This window comes from Amblyomma americanum, chromosome 2, assembly GCF_052857255.1.
Source record: "Amblyomma americanum isolate KBUSLIRL-KWMA chromosome 2, ASM5285725v1, whole genome shotgun sequence".
Classification (NCBI taxonomy): Eukaryota; Metazoa; Arthropoda; class Arachnida; order Ixodida; family Ixodidae; genus Amblyomma; species Amblyomma americanum.
Genome location: NC_135498.1, coordinates 83,251,570 through 83,268,536, shown reverse-complemented (window position 1 = coordinate 83,268,536; position 16,967 = coordinate 83,251,570). Strand labels below are relative to the sequence as shown.

Below are 16,967 nucleotides of genomic sequence, written 5' to 3'. Positions count from 1 at the left end.
CGCCTGCCGGCAAGGGGCGCGAGGTCACGCGCTGCGGTGTTTGCTGCGGCCGCTTCGTTGCCCGGCGGGTTTGTTGCGCGGGCGGGCAGAGGAAGCGGGGGAGAAGGGCAAGCGGACGAGCAGGCCGCGGCTGAAAGCAAGCACCTCGCTCCCTTTCCGCAACGGCTGGCCATCAGCTGCTCGCCGTGGCTGAAATGTATGGCGTCTGAAAGCGCTAAGCTGACGGCACTCGAAAAAACTGTGAACGTTGGCGTTTTGGGTGACTGATTTTTTTTTTTTTCACGTCCTCCAGGAGGAATACCATGTGGTGAGATTAGTGCGATATCAGTGCGCGTTAACCCCAGGTGACCGAAATTAATCCGTAGCCCATCACTACGGCGGCTATTGCGGCGTCGCAACTATAACCCACTATCTGATCTATTTCCTCATGTTGTGGCTTGTTTATCAACCGCGAGTGAGAAAGTTATTGCGCTTATTTCCTCATACTCACCCATCCAACGATACCTACAGAGGTGCTCAATTAGTATCCGATAATACGCAACCAGAACCGATAATCTGCCAATTTTGTGATGCAAATATAAGAGGATGTGACACTCTGCAGTTACAGCTGAAGTATAATTAAGAAGGGCGTGGTAATTTTACATGCAAGAGCAAACAACGACGCAGCCCCCAGAATCGAAACCGACGCGCTCGCTATCGAGCGCAGCGCCACAGACGCTTGCGGCGAAAAATCGAAGTAGGAGCGAATACGCGGGCGGCTAGGGGGAGCCGCGCTCGTAGCTGTCAAACTCGCTTCTCCGGCCGCCCGGGCATCGGAATGGCTTTGGCAGCTTTGGTGCGCTCTGCCGCATAGCTGGAAAGTTAATGCGCTCGCGTTGCGCAAGCTCGCGCGATCGCGCGCCAGTTTGTCAGCTGTGGCAGTGTTAGCAGGTGCAGCTAGCGATGTAGGGCTCGTGCAGTGTACCTGCGGGCTCGGCGCAGATGGAGCTCGCCACTCCGCACCGACACTGGAAGCGAGAAGTGCTGGTTGCCATCGCCGTGATAACGGTTCTCATCGTCCTCTACGCCAACCCACGCGAACTGGGAAACGCGATTGGAGGTGCTGTGCAAGATCCCGTCCGCCGAGCATCCTCGGCATCCCATGGCAAGGACAACGTTGGCGGCGGCAGCAACAGCAGCGCGTTGGCGGTTCCTATTCGTGTGCTGGGCCGCTTCCGACACGAATCGCGAGCTAACGGCACTGCCACCGAGTGGGACTCCGACGATGTAGTGCGTGTGTTGCTCATCTTCACGCAAGCTCGCAAGGTAGGGTACCTGCGCGAGAAGCTGTCAATTAGCCTCGGCTCGCTGATCGGTCTCAGCAGCGTGCCGCTTCGCATCTACATCGTCACGGACCGTTCGAGCGCCAATGTGGCTCGGCAAGTTCTCGCGGACGCCTCGGCCAAGGCCTCCTGCGATGTGCTGGTGAGTGCATTTGCATGCAAGCGCAGAGGTCGAGCAACTCGGCCGTCGTTATCGTCTCCGCTTCGCCTGTGCTCATCCCGCTTGCCCGCTTTGCAAATAGGCCGCCGCCAGTGCGGCGACCCTAGCAATCGTGGTGAAGCGCCTTCGAGCTTCGCGGCCGATTCCACCCGCCCGCCTGGCCGATCCCCGGGGAGGGGGGTGGTGGGGGGGTCCTCTGGGAAAACGGCATCAACAGAAAGTGGAGTGCGGGGGACCGCCCTCACAATGTTTGGCTGCCCGCGCTGCGGTGCGCCTGTGGCGGTGTGCCCAGTGCACGCTCTGCCCAGGGCGTTAGTCATATTTCCAGTTCTGGCTGCAGGCGCTTCATATTCCCCTGGGGATCGGGCCTGTGACATCTGTTGTGCGCGCGGTTGCCGACTAGGCTGAGAGCGGACGACTGAAGCTTTTTTCGACGCGCTGTTGTGTCCACGGTAACCTCTAGCGAGAACACCTAAATTTTGATGGGAGATGGGGAACGGGCACTTAGAACAAAAGTGCGGTTATTTTTGAATATGTATTACCAACTCGCCCGCTTAGCTATTGTGTTGACTCCTTGATCGCGCCAAATTCACTTTCGCCTCTCATTAAGAGGTCGCTAACGCGTCGAATCGAATGAAGGATGTTAGCTGTGTTTGTCGGAGACCCACTCAGTTTTGCCGTGATGGGATAGTTCTGTTTGTGGGAAAGCCATTGGCAATCGGGCCGCGTGTTCTCCTACACCTTAAAGGAGTACGTGCATTGCTTCTGGGTATACCTTCGTATCATTTAAAGCTGGCCATTGCACATTGCAACTATGCTTCCTTTATGTGCCCGTTATTGGGATTTTATGTGCATTTTGGAGTCATGTGAATGAGTATGAAAAGTATTGTTCAATTCACAATAGATTTTCAGCGTAGTGTTCTTTGTCTTGCTTCCATCTGAAACTGTTGTAGGATACTGACTGGAACAAATCTTAGATAGCATGCTTCAAGTGCGTATTGGAAGAGGATTCACATGTGCACCCGTGCCACCTCAGTACCTTGTTTTGCTTGCTTCTGTGGTGCCCATACAACTCCATGCCTTCATATTAGTTGCAATTGATATGAAAGCAGAAATGGATTTGTTTGTATTACGATATGTAGCATGAAGGAAGAGCAGTGTCTTGGTTTACTGGAAATAAGGGTACACAGTGAAGGTGCAACCAGTGCTGTTCACCTGCAGTGCATACTAATATTGCTGCCAGTATGGCTTGCTACATGTCCCAAGTGAACGGACTGAGGTGTAATGGAAGCTGTGTATGTCTTTTAGGATTCCTCAGAAATTTTATAGCTATAGCTTTTATTTTAACTGCTGTACAACCAATTTTTGAAAACCATTTCTGAAGCCTCATCGCACCTTAATAGGAATGTGGCAATTAAAGCTATTTTCTGGATTTATGCTAGAAATGTAACCAAATTTTGCACAGATACACATATTATTGTTGTTATTTCAGAGCTGCGTTTTGTTTTAAACTGCCTGGTACAGTTGCCAGAGAATTACGATTACAACTTTCATAAAGTCGTCCCCAGGGTGCTGAATAATTAAGGAGAGAATGCACCAGTTTTTTATGTCAGCATGTTCATAAAGTTCTGTTCTGTGCAGTAAAGCTGTCAGTCTTGTTTTAGATTCCCAGTGCTTGTGGAAGTAGGATTTATGAAACGTTTTTTACGAAAGTAACTTTCCAAAACTATTGCAAGCTTACATAGAAGAATTGAGATTTATCGCACTCTGCAATGTGTAGGCATTCATGCACAAAAATCAATCATTCTACTTTCATCTGTTACTTAATGCCAAAGGGATGAGTGATAGCAAGTGAGAGCTGAGAAAATAATCCTTAAAGTTTATTCCCTTATTTTCCTCATTTATCGCCTTTTTGCTTTTGGTCAGAGAAATGGATAATTACAATCAATGGAAGCTTTGATTTTCTGGTCTGTCCTTTTCATCGATGTACTGAGATGTTGATGCACCATCCCCAAGGATAAGCTACTCTCCAAACAATGATGGCAGAGTTTTTCGGTCCTGAATTCAGGAGTATCAGTTGAGTCGTGGGCAAAATTTCATGTCCAATTTGCTTGCTGCCTGACAAACACCAACATAGTGAAAAAGCCATGAAGTAGACTTTTACTAAGAACCCAGATTGGGTACAGTTGTCCGCAATGTCCCGTAAAGTGTGTATTAGAAATTCTTAGCTGGGATAGAACAGGCAAATTTCAGAATGACATACTTCTTTTGAGATCGTGCCTACAACTACGCATTTTTGTACTGCTGTTGCTTTTGTGGTTTTGTATTTCTGTTTATAATCAGTGCACCACATAATTTTTGGATTTTCTAAAGTTATCCTGTAGCATGCATTTTCTTGAAGTTTTCATTTATGACATTTACTTTTCTCTTTTACTGTGAAGTGGATGTTGTTCAGCCAAGGGCTTGCAATTGAATCCCGCTACAACGAAATCGACGGGATGCGCGAGAAATTTCGTTGTCGCGCAATTTCACTGTCGAGAAATTAACCAAAAATGCAAGGCAATAACTCCAGCAAAACATAGTTTTATTGCCAGAAATCTGTTAGTTTGGCCTGCTTGCGTTTCACTGCCAGGCTGGCGACTAGAGTTGGATTCGTCTTTGACCCTCATACGGCCGGCGGCCTCCGCACGGCGCCAACAAATCCCCTCGCTGCTTCCCCACGACGAATAAACGACTCCCAACCAAATTTTTTAATAAGTAATACATGAAAATGTATTAAACATACATTCCGTGCATTATTTAGCTGCTCCAAGCCACTGGTTTAGCAGGGAATAATCTCGTACAACACCCAACTTTTGAAGAAAGGCGGGCCACTGACCGGTGAAGGCTCCCGAAAAATTCGTAGAAGCGAATGAGTGCTCACAAAGTAATTCGTTTTCGAGGGAATTTTAATACATTAACTCCTATGGGGATTTCGCAGGGAATGAAAAATACTTCGTTGAAGCGGCATTCATTGGGCCGGGATTCAGCTGTAATGGTTGTCTGTGATACATATAATTATCATATGAGGTTCAATTAGATGTGGTGGATTCCAAAGCCCTTATGAAATAGGCACAAATGGTATAACATTATGTTATATATTGCTAAACCCAAGGCTAAACCCTAAAGTACATGGGCTGGCATGCAGGAGCAAGGAAAATTTATCAGTAGACATCAATAAACCTGCTAAAATATCATGTGTCTTATATATTAATGATTAATTGTTTGAATTTTAGTGTCTAATATTAAAGCCTGGTGCCGACTTTGTAAGCAGTCCCGCTCCTCTGCCAGACTGATCCTAATCGCCAGTCCAAAAAATAAAAACTGTCTACAGGAACAGTAATTTCTTCATCTTTTCTTAAGCAGGTTTGAGTTAAAGCTGCAATATGAAATATGAAACTATGTAATAGAAAACATAGCTGTGGGCCAAAATTTTGCTGAATACTATGAGTATACTGGGTGTTTCAGTGAGCACTTTCTAAAATTCCTAAAAATCGAGGTTATCAGGGGCAGTGGATATCAGTTACCATGAAAATCATTCTAATTATATAGCTCATGGACTGAAATTCAGTGATTATCCTTAATTTATCTTAGTATGGTGATTAGTACTAATGGGGGTTCAAGTCCATGCACAAGATGGTGCCATATCAGTTTTTGTAACAGAGGAAAGGCCATTTTCTAGAGCTCTGTGGCACAGAGAAATCCAGTGCTTTTTTTCCACACGAAAACACAACTGAGTGCATGAGTTCGGCCAGAAGATCGGTGCAGATGTAACTTTCACTCGTGATATGTTGCAGGGACAGCGACGGCAAATTCAAACTGCCTGCCTCATTGTATCTTTGCTTGAACTTTATTTTTGCTTTATCACTCTCAGAAACAAAGACCGTGCAGTTGGCAATTACCCGTCCTTTTCTAGCGCCAATTAGCAGTGCAGAAGAATGCATTTGTATAACATGGTACAACAGCACCAGCAGTTTGAATTGGGCGCCGTGGATACTGCAGCACATCATCAGGGACATTGTGTTTACACCAAGCTTCTTGTGCATCATGTGCTGAACTTGTTTTGTGCAGAAAACAGTACTGAATTTCTTTGTGCTGCAGAGCTTTAGGGAATGACTTTTTCTTCATATTAAAAATAGAAATGGCATTGTCTTTAGGTCTTCTGGGTTTAGATATAAGCTAGTCATGCAAGCTAACAGCTTCTTCACCTCGTTGCAGGCAGAGCTTCTGCATGTGGATGACATGCTGGCCCCCATCATGGACCTGGTGTCTTTCCTGCAGCCTGTGTTCAGTTCTAATTCCGGTTACTACCACAAAGATCTGTTCTTCCTGTCTACAGGTTTACACCGGCTGTTTTCCAAGAGCGTGCATCAGCTTATCCTTTTAGACGTTGATATCCAGCTGCGCTCGGACATTGCTATACTGCACCGGCATTTTTCCCTCTTCCCTCCTGCAGCCATTATGGGGCTGGCATATGAGCAGCAGCCTGTTTACCGTCATGTTCTTCACAAGTACCGCCAAGAGAACCCTGACACCAAGTGCGGTGAGCCCCCATCACGGGGAAGTCCTGGATTCAACAGCGGTGTCGTGCTTCTGGACCTTGAGGCAATTAGGAACTCATCCATCTACAAGGAATTCCTCAGTGCTAAGTCTGTTCAATGGCTATCTGCCAAGTACAGCTTTCGAGGCCACCTTGGAGACCAGTGCTTTTACTCAGTTCTTTCCTGGGAACACCCTGAGCTCTTCTACGTGCTTCCATGCACGTGGAATCGGCAGCTGTGTGAATGGTGGCGACACCATGGTTATGAAGATGTTTTTGAGGAGTATCACAGGTGTAATGGTACAGTTCACGTCTACCATGGGAACTGCAATTCTTCTATACCATCAGTGAGGTGACAGTGCTTTGTGCGCTCTATGAATGGTGTGCTTATTGTTATTTTGTTATAATTGTCATGTTTGTCTTTCGTTCTTTGTGTTCCTGTCCTGGTTGTGCTAAAAATATGTATATTTTGTTATGTTTGCAGCAGTCAATGCCGAAGATCATTAACGTGTGGCTACAGCCGTAGATTCATTGAAAAATACGTAGTTTTTTATTTTGGCCGCTGAAGTTTTATTAAGCTCTGTGTAGCATTTGGGGCCAGAAGAGGTTGAATGTCAGCTGTCAAAGAAAGTTTCCAGTGGCATCCTCTAAACGAGCAGCCTGACATTAAGTGTGTTGCAGCTGCCTTTTCAGCAGCTTTTTCATTTTCTACTTGACAAGTTAATTGTACACATCAGCTCCTCTCCACTAGCAAAGTTAACCAATGTGCCTAAAGGCCTGAGTGGATAGTCAGAATCAGGTGCTCATCAGTCTGTATTACTTTCTCAGAACTTGTATCATCACTGCAACTCTAGGCCTTACACTGTGTCCTCTGCAAGTATGTGCACACCCTATTCTCATCAGTATGGGCTTAATGCAAGAAATTGGGAGCTGCTTGGGTACATGGTGTGCAATTTAGTTTTTCAAGTGCTAATCTCCTTCATGACTTTTGTAATTAGTAGCCATTGCAAATGAGAAACTGAACTAATCTGTAAGTAGCCTTCGCAAGCTAATCTTTCATATGAAATCTTGGAGGTTTGCAGGATTGAATGTTTCTTATAAATCCCTTTCTTAATGTCTGTTAGTGTACACTCGCGCTCAGTATGACTTGCAGCGTGTGAGCGATAGCCGGACAGTGTTGTGGGGCAGTTGGTGGCACTGGCATGCAACATATCTGAGAGCAAAAAAGGAGATGATTCTGCCATCTTGAATGTGCATGTCCCCCACCTCCTCATACCCTCCGAAGCAATAAGATGTTGGCGTACTGACGAACGTGCTTGGCATATTTGACATGGCTTTCTAGGGCTTGCTACAGTTGCTGTTGTCTTGCTTTTCACATCTGTAACTTGCTGGCTTCATTTCCTTGCAACTAAGAAAAGTTCCCGGTCTCAGCGGTGGCATTTCTGGGGAGGTGAAATGCCAGAGGCCCGTGTACTCTGCGATGTCAGTGCACGTTAAAGAACCCGAGGTGGTCAAAATTATCCGCAGCCCTCCACTATGGCATCCGTCATTGCCATAGTCACTTTGGGACGTTAAACCCGATAAAACCAAACCAAGAAAAGAAAAGAAATATAGGGCAGTGGCATCCTGGTGTAATAAGAGAACATTAGTCTGCAAGCAAACATTCTCTGTAGGTACCTACATGTACTTGCTGCTAATGCAGCAAGGTGGCTGATTCTAAGAATTGCATGCATGAAATTGTTGAAGGAGTATCGGAACTCCAAATCACTAGTATGACTGGAAAGTCAACACATACGATAAACCCCATAATTGAAGCATGCAGGGATGAGTGGTCACATTTTCACTGGCCATTGTTATCAGTATCGTCTTGTAGTACATCCTGCTGAACACAATTGCTGGCAAAATAATTCACCAACACTAGAAAAGTATTTCTGTATTGCTGAAATTCTTTGTGAATTGTTAAGGATACCATGGCATTCTGTGCACTTTGCGCAGTATGGCGTTAGATGGGCTTTAGTCTACTTGACTCGTACCTACTATTTTATCTCCCCTCTCTTTCTTAGCCTGGAGTAATAGACGTCCGCTATTCTACTCATTATTTGCACTTGGGAAAGGGTGCAAAAACAGCCTCAAGGGTGTAAGTGTACAAGAGCATCGTAGTTGGCTCTGACCATTACCGTTTTTTGCTTTTTGTTCTGAGCAAAAACGGTAATGGTCAGAGCCAACTACGATGTTCCTGGGCACTTGCATCCTTGAGGCTGTTCTTAACCACCACGGTGGCTCAGTGATTAGGCCGCTTCGCTACTAAACCGGTGTACCCGGGTGCTATCCCGATCACGGCGGCCGCGTTTCGATGGAGACGAAACGTAAAGGCGCCCATGTGCTGTCTGATGTCAGTGCACGTTAAAGATCCCCAGGTGGTTGAGTTTATTCTGGAGCCCTCCACTACAGGGCCTCTTTCTCCCTTTCTTCTTTCACTCCCACCTTCCTCCCTTTCCTTACAGAGGGGTTCAGGTGTCCACTGAGAGATGTGACAATTACTGTGCCATTTTCTTTCCTAAAAGACCAATTTTCATTATTTGTTCTGTATGTGCCATTTTGGCTCAGTGGTTAGGGTGCTCGGCTACAGAGCTGGACAGCCCGGGTTCAATACCGCAGCATTTCGATGGAGGCGAAACTTTGAAAAGGCGCTCGTATTTTGTGTGATGTCAGCATGTGTAAAGGAACCCCGGGTGGTCTGAATTAATCACGCACCCTCCACTACGGCGTCCCTCATAGCCCATTTGGGAAGTTGGCCCCATTGTCTGGAAAATCCGGTATAGGTGTTCTTAGTACTGTGAGCGAAAAATCACGAGCTTGATTCTGGCAGGTGGTGCCCAGACAGAAACCTAGAAGGCAGGTGGGCCGCCTAGGTCATGTGATTTTGCATCATCATCACAACCTGCCCACCAGATAGTGAGCAAACTGCCCACTGTGGCAGGTGGCAGTTAAATTAATGATTCGTCGCTTGAGAAGAGTAACCGGGGTTGCTCATGGCCCATCGCTGGGAGCACCTACCATCGCATTTCAGTGGTGCATCACTTAACCGCTGCATCACTGTTCCAAGAGGGGTATGAGGACTCCCAGGGATCTATAAATGTAGAGAATGACCTTCTGCATATATGGTAATTAACTCAGTGTGCTATCACGTCATACCCTTAAAGGGGTTCTGAAACACCTTCCGAGGAGACCATCAATTTGCTCAATTACTAGATTGTGTTGTTATAAAAACCTGAGCCGAATAATACGCTTCTACACGCAGCAGAGGACCAACAATCGCACGAAAGTTGGGGGCCCTTCCAGGCGACATTTTCATGCTTGCACCTTTCTCCGTCGTGCACACCTGCGTATGCAAGTTGATAGGTAACAATTGGTAAGATTCTTTAAGACTTCAGGCAGCCACCATGGCCGCGGCCAATAAGCCACGTAGCTCCGGTGGGTCAGGATGCTTCGCTCCTGGTGGTAAGGCCGGCAGACGAGCGCCAACCTTTCAACATGCAAAAAGTGACGAGAGGAGAGGGAAAGGCGCGACGACGCTGAAATTAAAATTTTGACTACAGATTACTCAGCTTTTGCAAGCGCATGAAAAAGAATTTTAGCTGGACAATATTCGTGAAGCGGCGTGCTTTATCATCCCAGGCTTACTGCAACTTTATTAGAGCCCCCTTTTCAGAGCCGATTTAAGGCGAAACTTAAGTATCCCCTCCAGGTTTTTCTTTGCTTTGTGAGCAGTTAAAATGGCTCCTGCTGAAGCTAGAATAATGCACATATTAATGCGACAGCATTAAGGCTCCTGTTCTGCAGAAGATCCGGCGGCAGCATTGTGAGTGAAAAAATCCCCGCAGAAGCGACCTATATAGGCTACCTTTGTCACGTGACCTTGTGGCATCGTTATAACGTGCCCATCAAATTGTGAGCAAACTGACCGCCGTGGCAGGTGGCAGTTAAATAATGATTGGTAAGGATTGGGTCGCATAAACCCCACTGTTGGCAGCACCTGCCATCGCAGTGCAGTGGCGTATCGCTTAACCACTGCGCCAGAAGTCGTCCGAGGAATCCCAAGGATCTATGTATGTAAAGTCGAAAATGACCATTTCCGCATACATGTGCATCAACCCATTTAAGCTGTCATGCCATACCCTTGAGGTGGAACTTAAATGTCCCCTCCAATCTTTAGATCAGTAGACTACCAAATGAAAATATGTCACTGCAAATTTGGCACGATGCACTGGAAAAAGCCTATCAGGAGGGGCATAAGCATTGCAACTTTTATTCAGGCATGTTCTATTTTGTTTAGTTATGCAGACAGTAACATATTCGCAACAATTCTCATGTGTCATCATCATTAGGTGCCAGTGCAGTGAAGTACATGTAGCTTCTTTCATTCAAAGCATTCCTCACAGACCACCTGTCTTCTTATTACACCATGGTGCAGCTGTCATATAGTATTTGCTTTCGTTTTTCGTTTCAAGGAAATGAAGCCAGAGTTTTGGCGGGCTTGAAAAGCGAGAAGTGGACCATCACAGTAGGTCAGAAGGTCAGAAGAACCTAACAATAATCTGTGGTGCACTAAGTTTTATCACTCTGGAGGGAAGGAGGAGGCAGGAGAAATCTCAGGGCGACATGCACTTTAGGTGTTGAAGAACCATCGTGTTCTCTCTTTCAGGCAGGTTGCGCATCATTGTCAGTACTGTGTACCACGGCGCACTCCAGCCACTGGTCGCATGTTGCAAACCATGCAGAGCGCAATACTATAGAGGTCAAAACACTTGTCTGGTACGGCCAAGCAACATGCTTTGGTCTTTATCCACGGCACCTAGCAATAATGTCTGGATCAAGACGTCTTGTGTGGGTGAATGTGAGCACAGTGTGGGCAGCACTGATGGGATTGCCTCGTCTTTTTCCCAGCTCGCCGGTCCACACGGCTTTGACAACTGCTTTTGCAGTCTGGATTGTGCAGCTCAGGTGCTGTCGACAAGTGTTCTATTTATCTCTGTCCCTATGCGTCATTGCTGCTAAAGGTTGGCAAATGTAGCGATGCCTTTATGTCGCCATCTATGAGCATTTATATCCTCTTGTTCAGGTGCATAAGGTATTTTGAAATTAGCAGGTAATGAAAGCTGCCACATATTGTCGCTGCAGTATTGGTAATAACTGGCATGACTGCACTGTTTCCCTCGCCGTTTCCACAACTGCTTACATTTGCGGGATAGGAAACCCAAAATGAAAGCAATGGACTGCATCAGCTTTGATCGTTTACATTGCTCTTGGCATCTGCGGTCATATTTGCGGTGATGAGTGCACAGAGTTTTTTAGCCACTTATCACACGGTCGATAAGTTCTCTGAGTAATATTTCTGTGGTCAACGAGCAGCAAAATGATGAAAATGAAGAACGGGCCAGGGCTGCTTGCATCTTTGTCATCTTATTACTTCTCGAAAGGCAGGCCTCGTGGTTATGACTTATTTTGTCCAGTTTTGAAGCGAAAAATCTTTTTTATTTCAGGCTCGTGTTTTTCTATTATAATTTTGGCTTCCACAGCTTACAGGTCTGGCCTTCATAAAATTATATAATTATTTTTTGTCTAGTTCACAAACTATCCTTATTCTTGTCCAGATTTTATTTTGTGGTTTTATTTTGTGGTTGCACTGGCCTTGCTGTGTAAAACCACTGGTAGTCTTCATTGAAAATGCTTCTCTCACATTTACAGGTAGACATGCATTGCTTTGTCTCTCCGAGTATCCCCTAACTGAATTTAACTTTTTCTTTTTAACATATTCCCTAACCACCTGAAGTCAATTCCTGTGTTTAATTGGCTGGCGTCTTGTAGGACCACTTGGAGCAATACCCATCATGCAGTGTTACTGCTACAGATTCTGCACAATGTCAGGAAAGGGCCAGCATAGGCGTTTATTCATTCTTTATTGACTGGGCTTTTTCTCTTCGGTTGCCTGATTGCACCCCAATTTTCATTGCAGAATTTCTGGCCATGGTTCCCGTCATCAGAAAGTTGTGTGCTCAGCAATGAAATTTCCTCATTATTGTGTCTGATGCCCTTTCAGTTTGTACAGCCCCGACATTTCTAAACCAGACAGATTTGAGTCTTTCTTTTTTTGGTCTTGTGCCTTGTCAAGTTTGCCAGGTCAGGCTTGTGCGAGTCCTTGGCCACAGCGAAATTCACATGAATGAGACAGTGAACTTTAACGCATCATCCTCATTGAGCAGGCCTCTTCTGCACTTACTCCCTGTTTTCCCTTGCGGGTGGATGCCTTTTTAATGCAGTTTTTATTCCTGAAGCACTCCAAATCCTTATTACTCTGTCTGATGATTTCTGGCATTTGGACTTAATGTGAAAGTTTGGGTTAGTACCTTCCCGCAGTTCTCTCCCATATCTACCTCGCCATCTACTCTCCGAACTGCAGATTCTGTGATAGACACACTACCCTATCCCACATCATGTGAGCCGGCCTTATCGCCCCTTTCCCCTTAATCATTACCAAGGAGCAATGGGAGAGAGCGCTCCGCAGCTCGGAGCCAGGCCTTCAGCAGGTTCGGCTCATCCGACGAGCTGAATGGGTTGCTGAGCCGCATAAGCGCTTGGCCATCTGGAGGAATTGACCTGCATGAGGGGCTCCGCCCCTCCCAATCAGCTGATAAAGTCTATTGTGTGTCTGTTTCTCGTCAATGCGAGGTGACTCGGACCAATTTTCAATGCAGGATACCTCCCGTAAATTTCTACCTTCAAATACCTAGGGTTGTGTTCTCTCCCAGCCTTGTGTTCTTTCTGCAGTGAAGCTGAAACAGATTTTTTCTTTTCCTATTGGTGATTTGTTTTCCTCTGAAAGTTTTCTTTGAATTTCCTTTCCAAAATTTTAGGCTGTCTCTGAAAATTCTAAATTTACTCTTGCTTGGTGCTGCACAATTAGGCTTCAGCCGTGAGACAGTTCGCTCTGCTATACACAAGTTCATTTTTTTCCCTTGGAAGTATGCCTCGCTCGAGGCACCAATCACACTGTTCTTTTTTATTTTCTCCACCAATCTTTCATCATACTATGCTCAGGCTATGTTCATTTTTTTTCATATCTTTTAAATGAAATTTCTGTTCCTTTTGTTATTTCTTTCAGCATATATTGTGCCTAATAATATCAGGCTTTAATTTCTTGTGTGTCTAATCCCCTTCATGGGTGCGTGCCAATCTCCAAGGGTGCAATAACAGTGAAACAGTGACACAAGTGCGTCTTTACTGATACTTCAATCAGATATCTGCACAAAAATACACTACATGACAGAAAACACAGGTCGCATGTTATCCAAGAAAGCAGCTTTTTTTTCTTGACAAGATTGACAGTTTGCTAGCCTGTCTCAGTAGCAATATTGACAAAGTAAGTGATTAAAACTTCAGTTTTAGGTAAAAACTTGTGAGATGTCGGTCCCTCCTTTATCTTTTTTTTGTACTTTTTTTTACCACAAACAGGCTGCAATTATCCCAACTATTCACTAACATTTTTGTGTTTGTTGCAGTGGCAAGGCTTAGTCTTTTCTGTAGGATTTATCTAATTTTTATTGCTCTCTGTACATCCATGGCGTGCTGATAAACAACCAAGCTTTTTGAATTTCATTTGGCTTAAGCTGCATGTATTGTGGCTATCAGTATCATGGTGTCGTCACTCATGCACACATTTAATGCTCCCTTGGCTATGTTCCTTCAGTTGTTGCACCATAGATGGCACTGTTCATTTGGTCAGTAAAGTGTGTTGTCGCAATATGGTGCAGTATTGTCTAGTCTCAGGTTGTTTCTTTTATGAATAGTTTTGTTGTTTGTTGCTCTTGCATTGTATTTTATGCTTGTATATATATTGTGTTTGACAAAAGCAAGCATACAATACTGTACGCATTTTGTATCATAAGTTTTTCTCTTTCTGTAAAATCAAAAGTTCTTAGTACTCCTGATTTTGTTGATTGCCATATATTCGTTGGGATGTTCCAGATCGATGGCTAAGGTTTTGTAGATAATGCTAATGTCAAGGATATATTGTACCATGTTTCTCATTTTTTTTACTGGAAGGAATTATCGTGCAGTAACCTGCCAGTTTATGACCAGTTTTAAAGTCAATGAGCAGCTACTTCAGACGTATTTGCTTCTTAGACTGGTGTGGGTGCATTTAGAATGCACCATCTTTCAAGCATTTGCTGCTAGAAGCTAAGTGAATACTTTCTTGGTATTGTTCCTGTTCTTACATTTTGTTTCATTAAAAAACAAAAAATTCAAAGCTTGACACTCTGAAAAGACCTAGCTAGTTTATATAAAAAGTCTTTTTTGCAAGGTTTTCTTCTGTAAAATTTATATTCTGTGTAGTTTTGTTTATTTCTGGCCATCTACTAATAATATCTTGTTTATCAATAGCAGAGGCTGTTATTTCTTTAAAATTTCATGCGTTGTACAGTGTCCAGAAAAATTTCTATTCAGGGAATAAGTTTTGATGTGTGCTTCAGCAGTGACACCTCCTTACACTGCTGTATAACATGCAATGAACATCAACACTAGACTTTTATGTTTTTCTACTCTTGAGCCTAGCGCTTTGATAGGCTGTGCATTGTGTTACCTTGTTTAACTACATCTGCCGCACTGTTTTAGAGGTAAATTTTTGTATATATAAGGGAGCAGCTCATGCCTACATTATAATGAGCTTCGGTCTGTAATACAGCTAAATTGTGTAAAGTTATGGTGAATGCAATATCCCGTTAGTGCGTGTATTTTGCCTGCTGCATGCTTACAGAGAATAGCTGAGCTACTTGGAATTTTTTTTTCCCTCACTCTTATGGAATGTGGATGGACGAGAAGCAAAAATATTTAAAGTGCAAACAAAATAAGAGAAAGGTTTTAGCACTATCTTGTGATGGTGTGATGCCATTTATGTGGGCTTTGCCATGTATTACAGACATGGGTCACTGTTCATAGATATGTCACGCATTATCATAGCTTACGAGGAAATGAGAAGGTACTCCTGTGGATGAAGGTTCTCTATAAAAAAATGGACTTTGCATCTTTAACAAAGGGGAATGTTAGCACGTTAACATTTTTGGTTAGTTTTTCACTGTTGATAACTAGTGTTGCACCTCCCAGATTGACCGCAGTTTTGTAAATTCTGCACTGTGCACACTCGCTGTTGTGAGTGAAAAGTTTGTCTAGCTCCTAGTGTGTTGTGCAGATTGCCCTAATCATGGGATATTTTCCATAGGAAGTTGTGGTCATATGTAGCAGGAGGCTTTAAACGTCTGTAAAGCGGCATAAAATAGCCAGTTTTGAGATGTTAGCATGCTAAACACTGCTGCTTCAGGCATTCACAATCCACTGAAATCTGTTGCCTTCTAGTTGAGCATGACATGCAAGCAGGTGTTCGAAGACGTGAGAGAAATTTTGGGGTATTTTTCTGCATCTTCTATTGGCTTTCGCCTTAAAGGTGTATAGACACCTAATTTTGGTGCCATGTTTTCTTCTCTGTAATGATGCAGAAGACTACTACGCATGAATCACCTTGTGGTATTCACCTTCAACTGCTAAATAATTTATAATCGTGTTTTTCCTGTCATGCTGTTTTGGTTTCGGTTCAAGTGCTGAACGATGGCTGTTATGTCAAAGAGCGGTTTTTTGTCATGTGAGGCACTGAAAAAACGTCAATGTAATCACTGTTTCATCGTTTTAATTCAGTACAGTGCTGAAGGCAGCCTTCCTAAAGGTCCAGATTGACAACGAATTTGGAAGCAGCGACATACAGCAGTTCTTGCTCACACTTCTTGAAAGAAAGTGTATTGATATTGTAATGGCATTTGTGTAGTTTTTTAGTAATTGCTGTCTTATTTTCTGTGTCTTGTTCAGAATCCATTAATCACAATGCGGAAACTTTTTTGAGGAACACACTCCATTGAGGTGTAAAACCAGTTTTTGGCAGCTTTTAATGTGTTGATGTTGCTTGTTTAATGCAGCACCTGTTTTTAAAGGAAAGGAGCGAAAGCATTTTAACATCCTTGTCTTGAAGTCTTAATGAGAGTCAGCAGGGTCTAACAGGACATGACTATGGTGTTATTATTAAATGTAGTTATCCTGCAGTCTGTGCAGGTAGGTCATGCATCTGTTTTGCATGTGTTTAAGAGACATTGTTTTATAGTTAAGAATAGATATTTTTCCAGAGACAGGTTTTTTTTTTTTGCGTGGTCAAGTTTTGCTCCAAAAAGGCTTCTTTTTTCTGCAATCTGGTGTTTCCCATTAAGGTTTAAATTCTTTCATGCAACTAATTAATGGCTTTTGCCTGAGGTGCCCCTAAATGTTAAGCATTGTTCTCCATGTGCTCACTTCTAGATGTGACTCAATAACTTCCTTCTGGTTGTATTAGCACAGTCGTTCACACACTTGTCCAGCGCGCTCAAGAAGCTGTGCTTCGCTAGTGGCTTGAGGTTGAAAGCATCTTATTTTGCATGCACATTTCAAGGAATCATGTTTAACTTCTCTTATCACTGAAAGGCATAGCGAGCATGCTAGGCAGCAGCGGTTGTCACAAATGAACAACCAAGCACACCGTTTGAGTGTGTAGGCAGGTCTGTGGACAACGGTACATAATTGTTGGGTTGATTTTTTACTGTGAAGTATTGTGCTTGCTCAGTATACTTTAATCATGACTCATTTTTCTTTCTAACAATTTCTTGTATGTTAGTCTACTTTGTGAGGGAGGCTCTCTACGTGTTCAGTTGTAACTTCGTTTTTTTTTGTTAAAGGCAGCTTTTTGAGTTGTGAGAGTTTAATCCGGTTACCCAGTGTGAATTCTTGTTATTGAGAAGACTGAGTAGCTTATAAACTTGCAGCTTGTTTTCCC

At 44.0% G+C, this 16,967-nt stretch overlaps 1 protein-coding gene across 1 annotated transcript; it reads left to right on the top strand.

Annotated features, from left to right (window-relative positions):
• Positions 1–791: 791 nt before the first annotated feature.
• LOC144121531 (xyloside xylosyltransferase 1-like) lies at positions 792–7,654 on the top strand. The gene is made up of 2 exons (XM_077654787.1): positions 792–1,464; positions 5,740–7,654. The coding sequence occupies exons 1-2, from the start codon at positions 982–984 to the stop codon at positions 6,415–6,417; spliced, it is 1,161 nt and encodes a 386-aa protein (XP_077510913.1). The 5' UTR covers positions 792–981; the 3' UTR covers positions 6,418–7,654.
• The last annotated feature ends 9,313 nt before the right edge of the window (positions 7,655–16,967 follow it).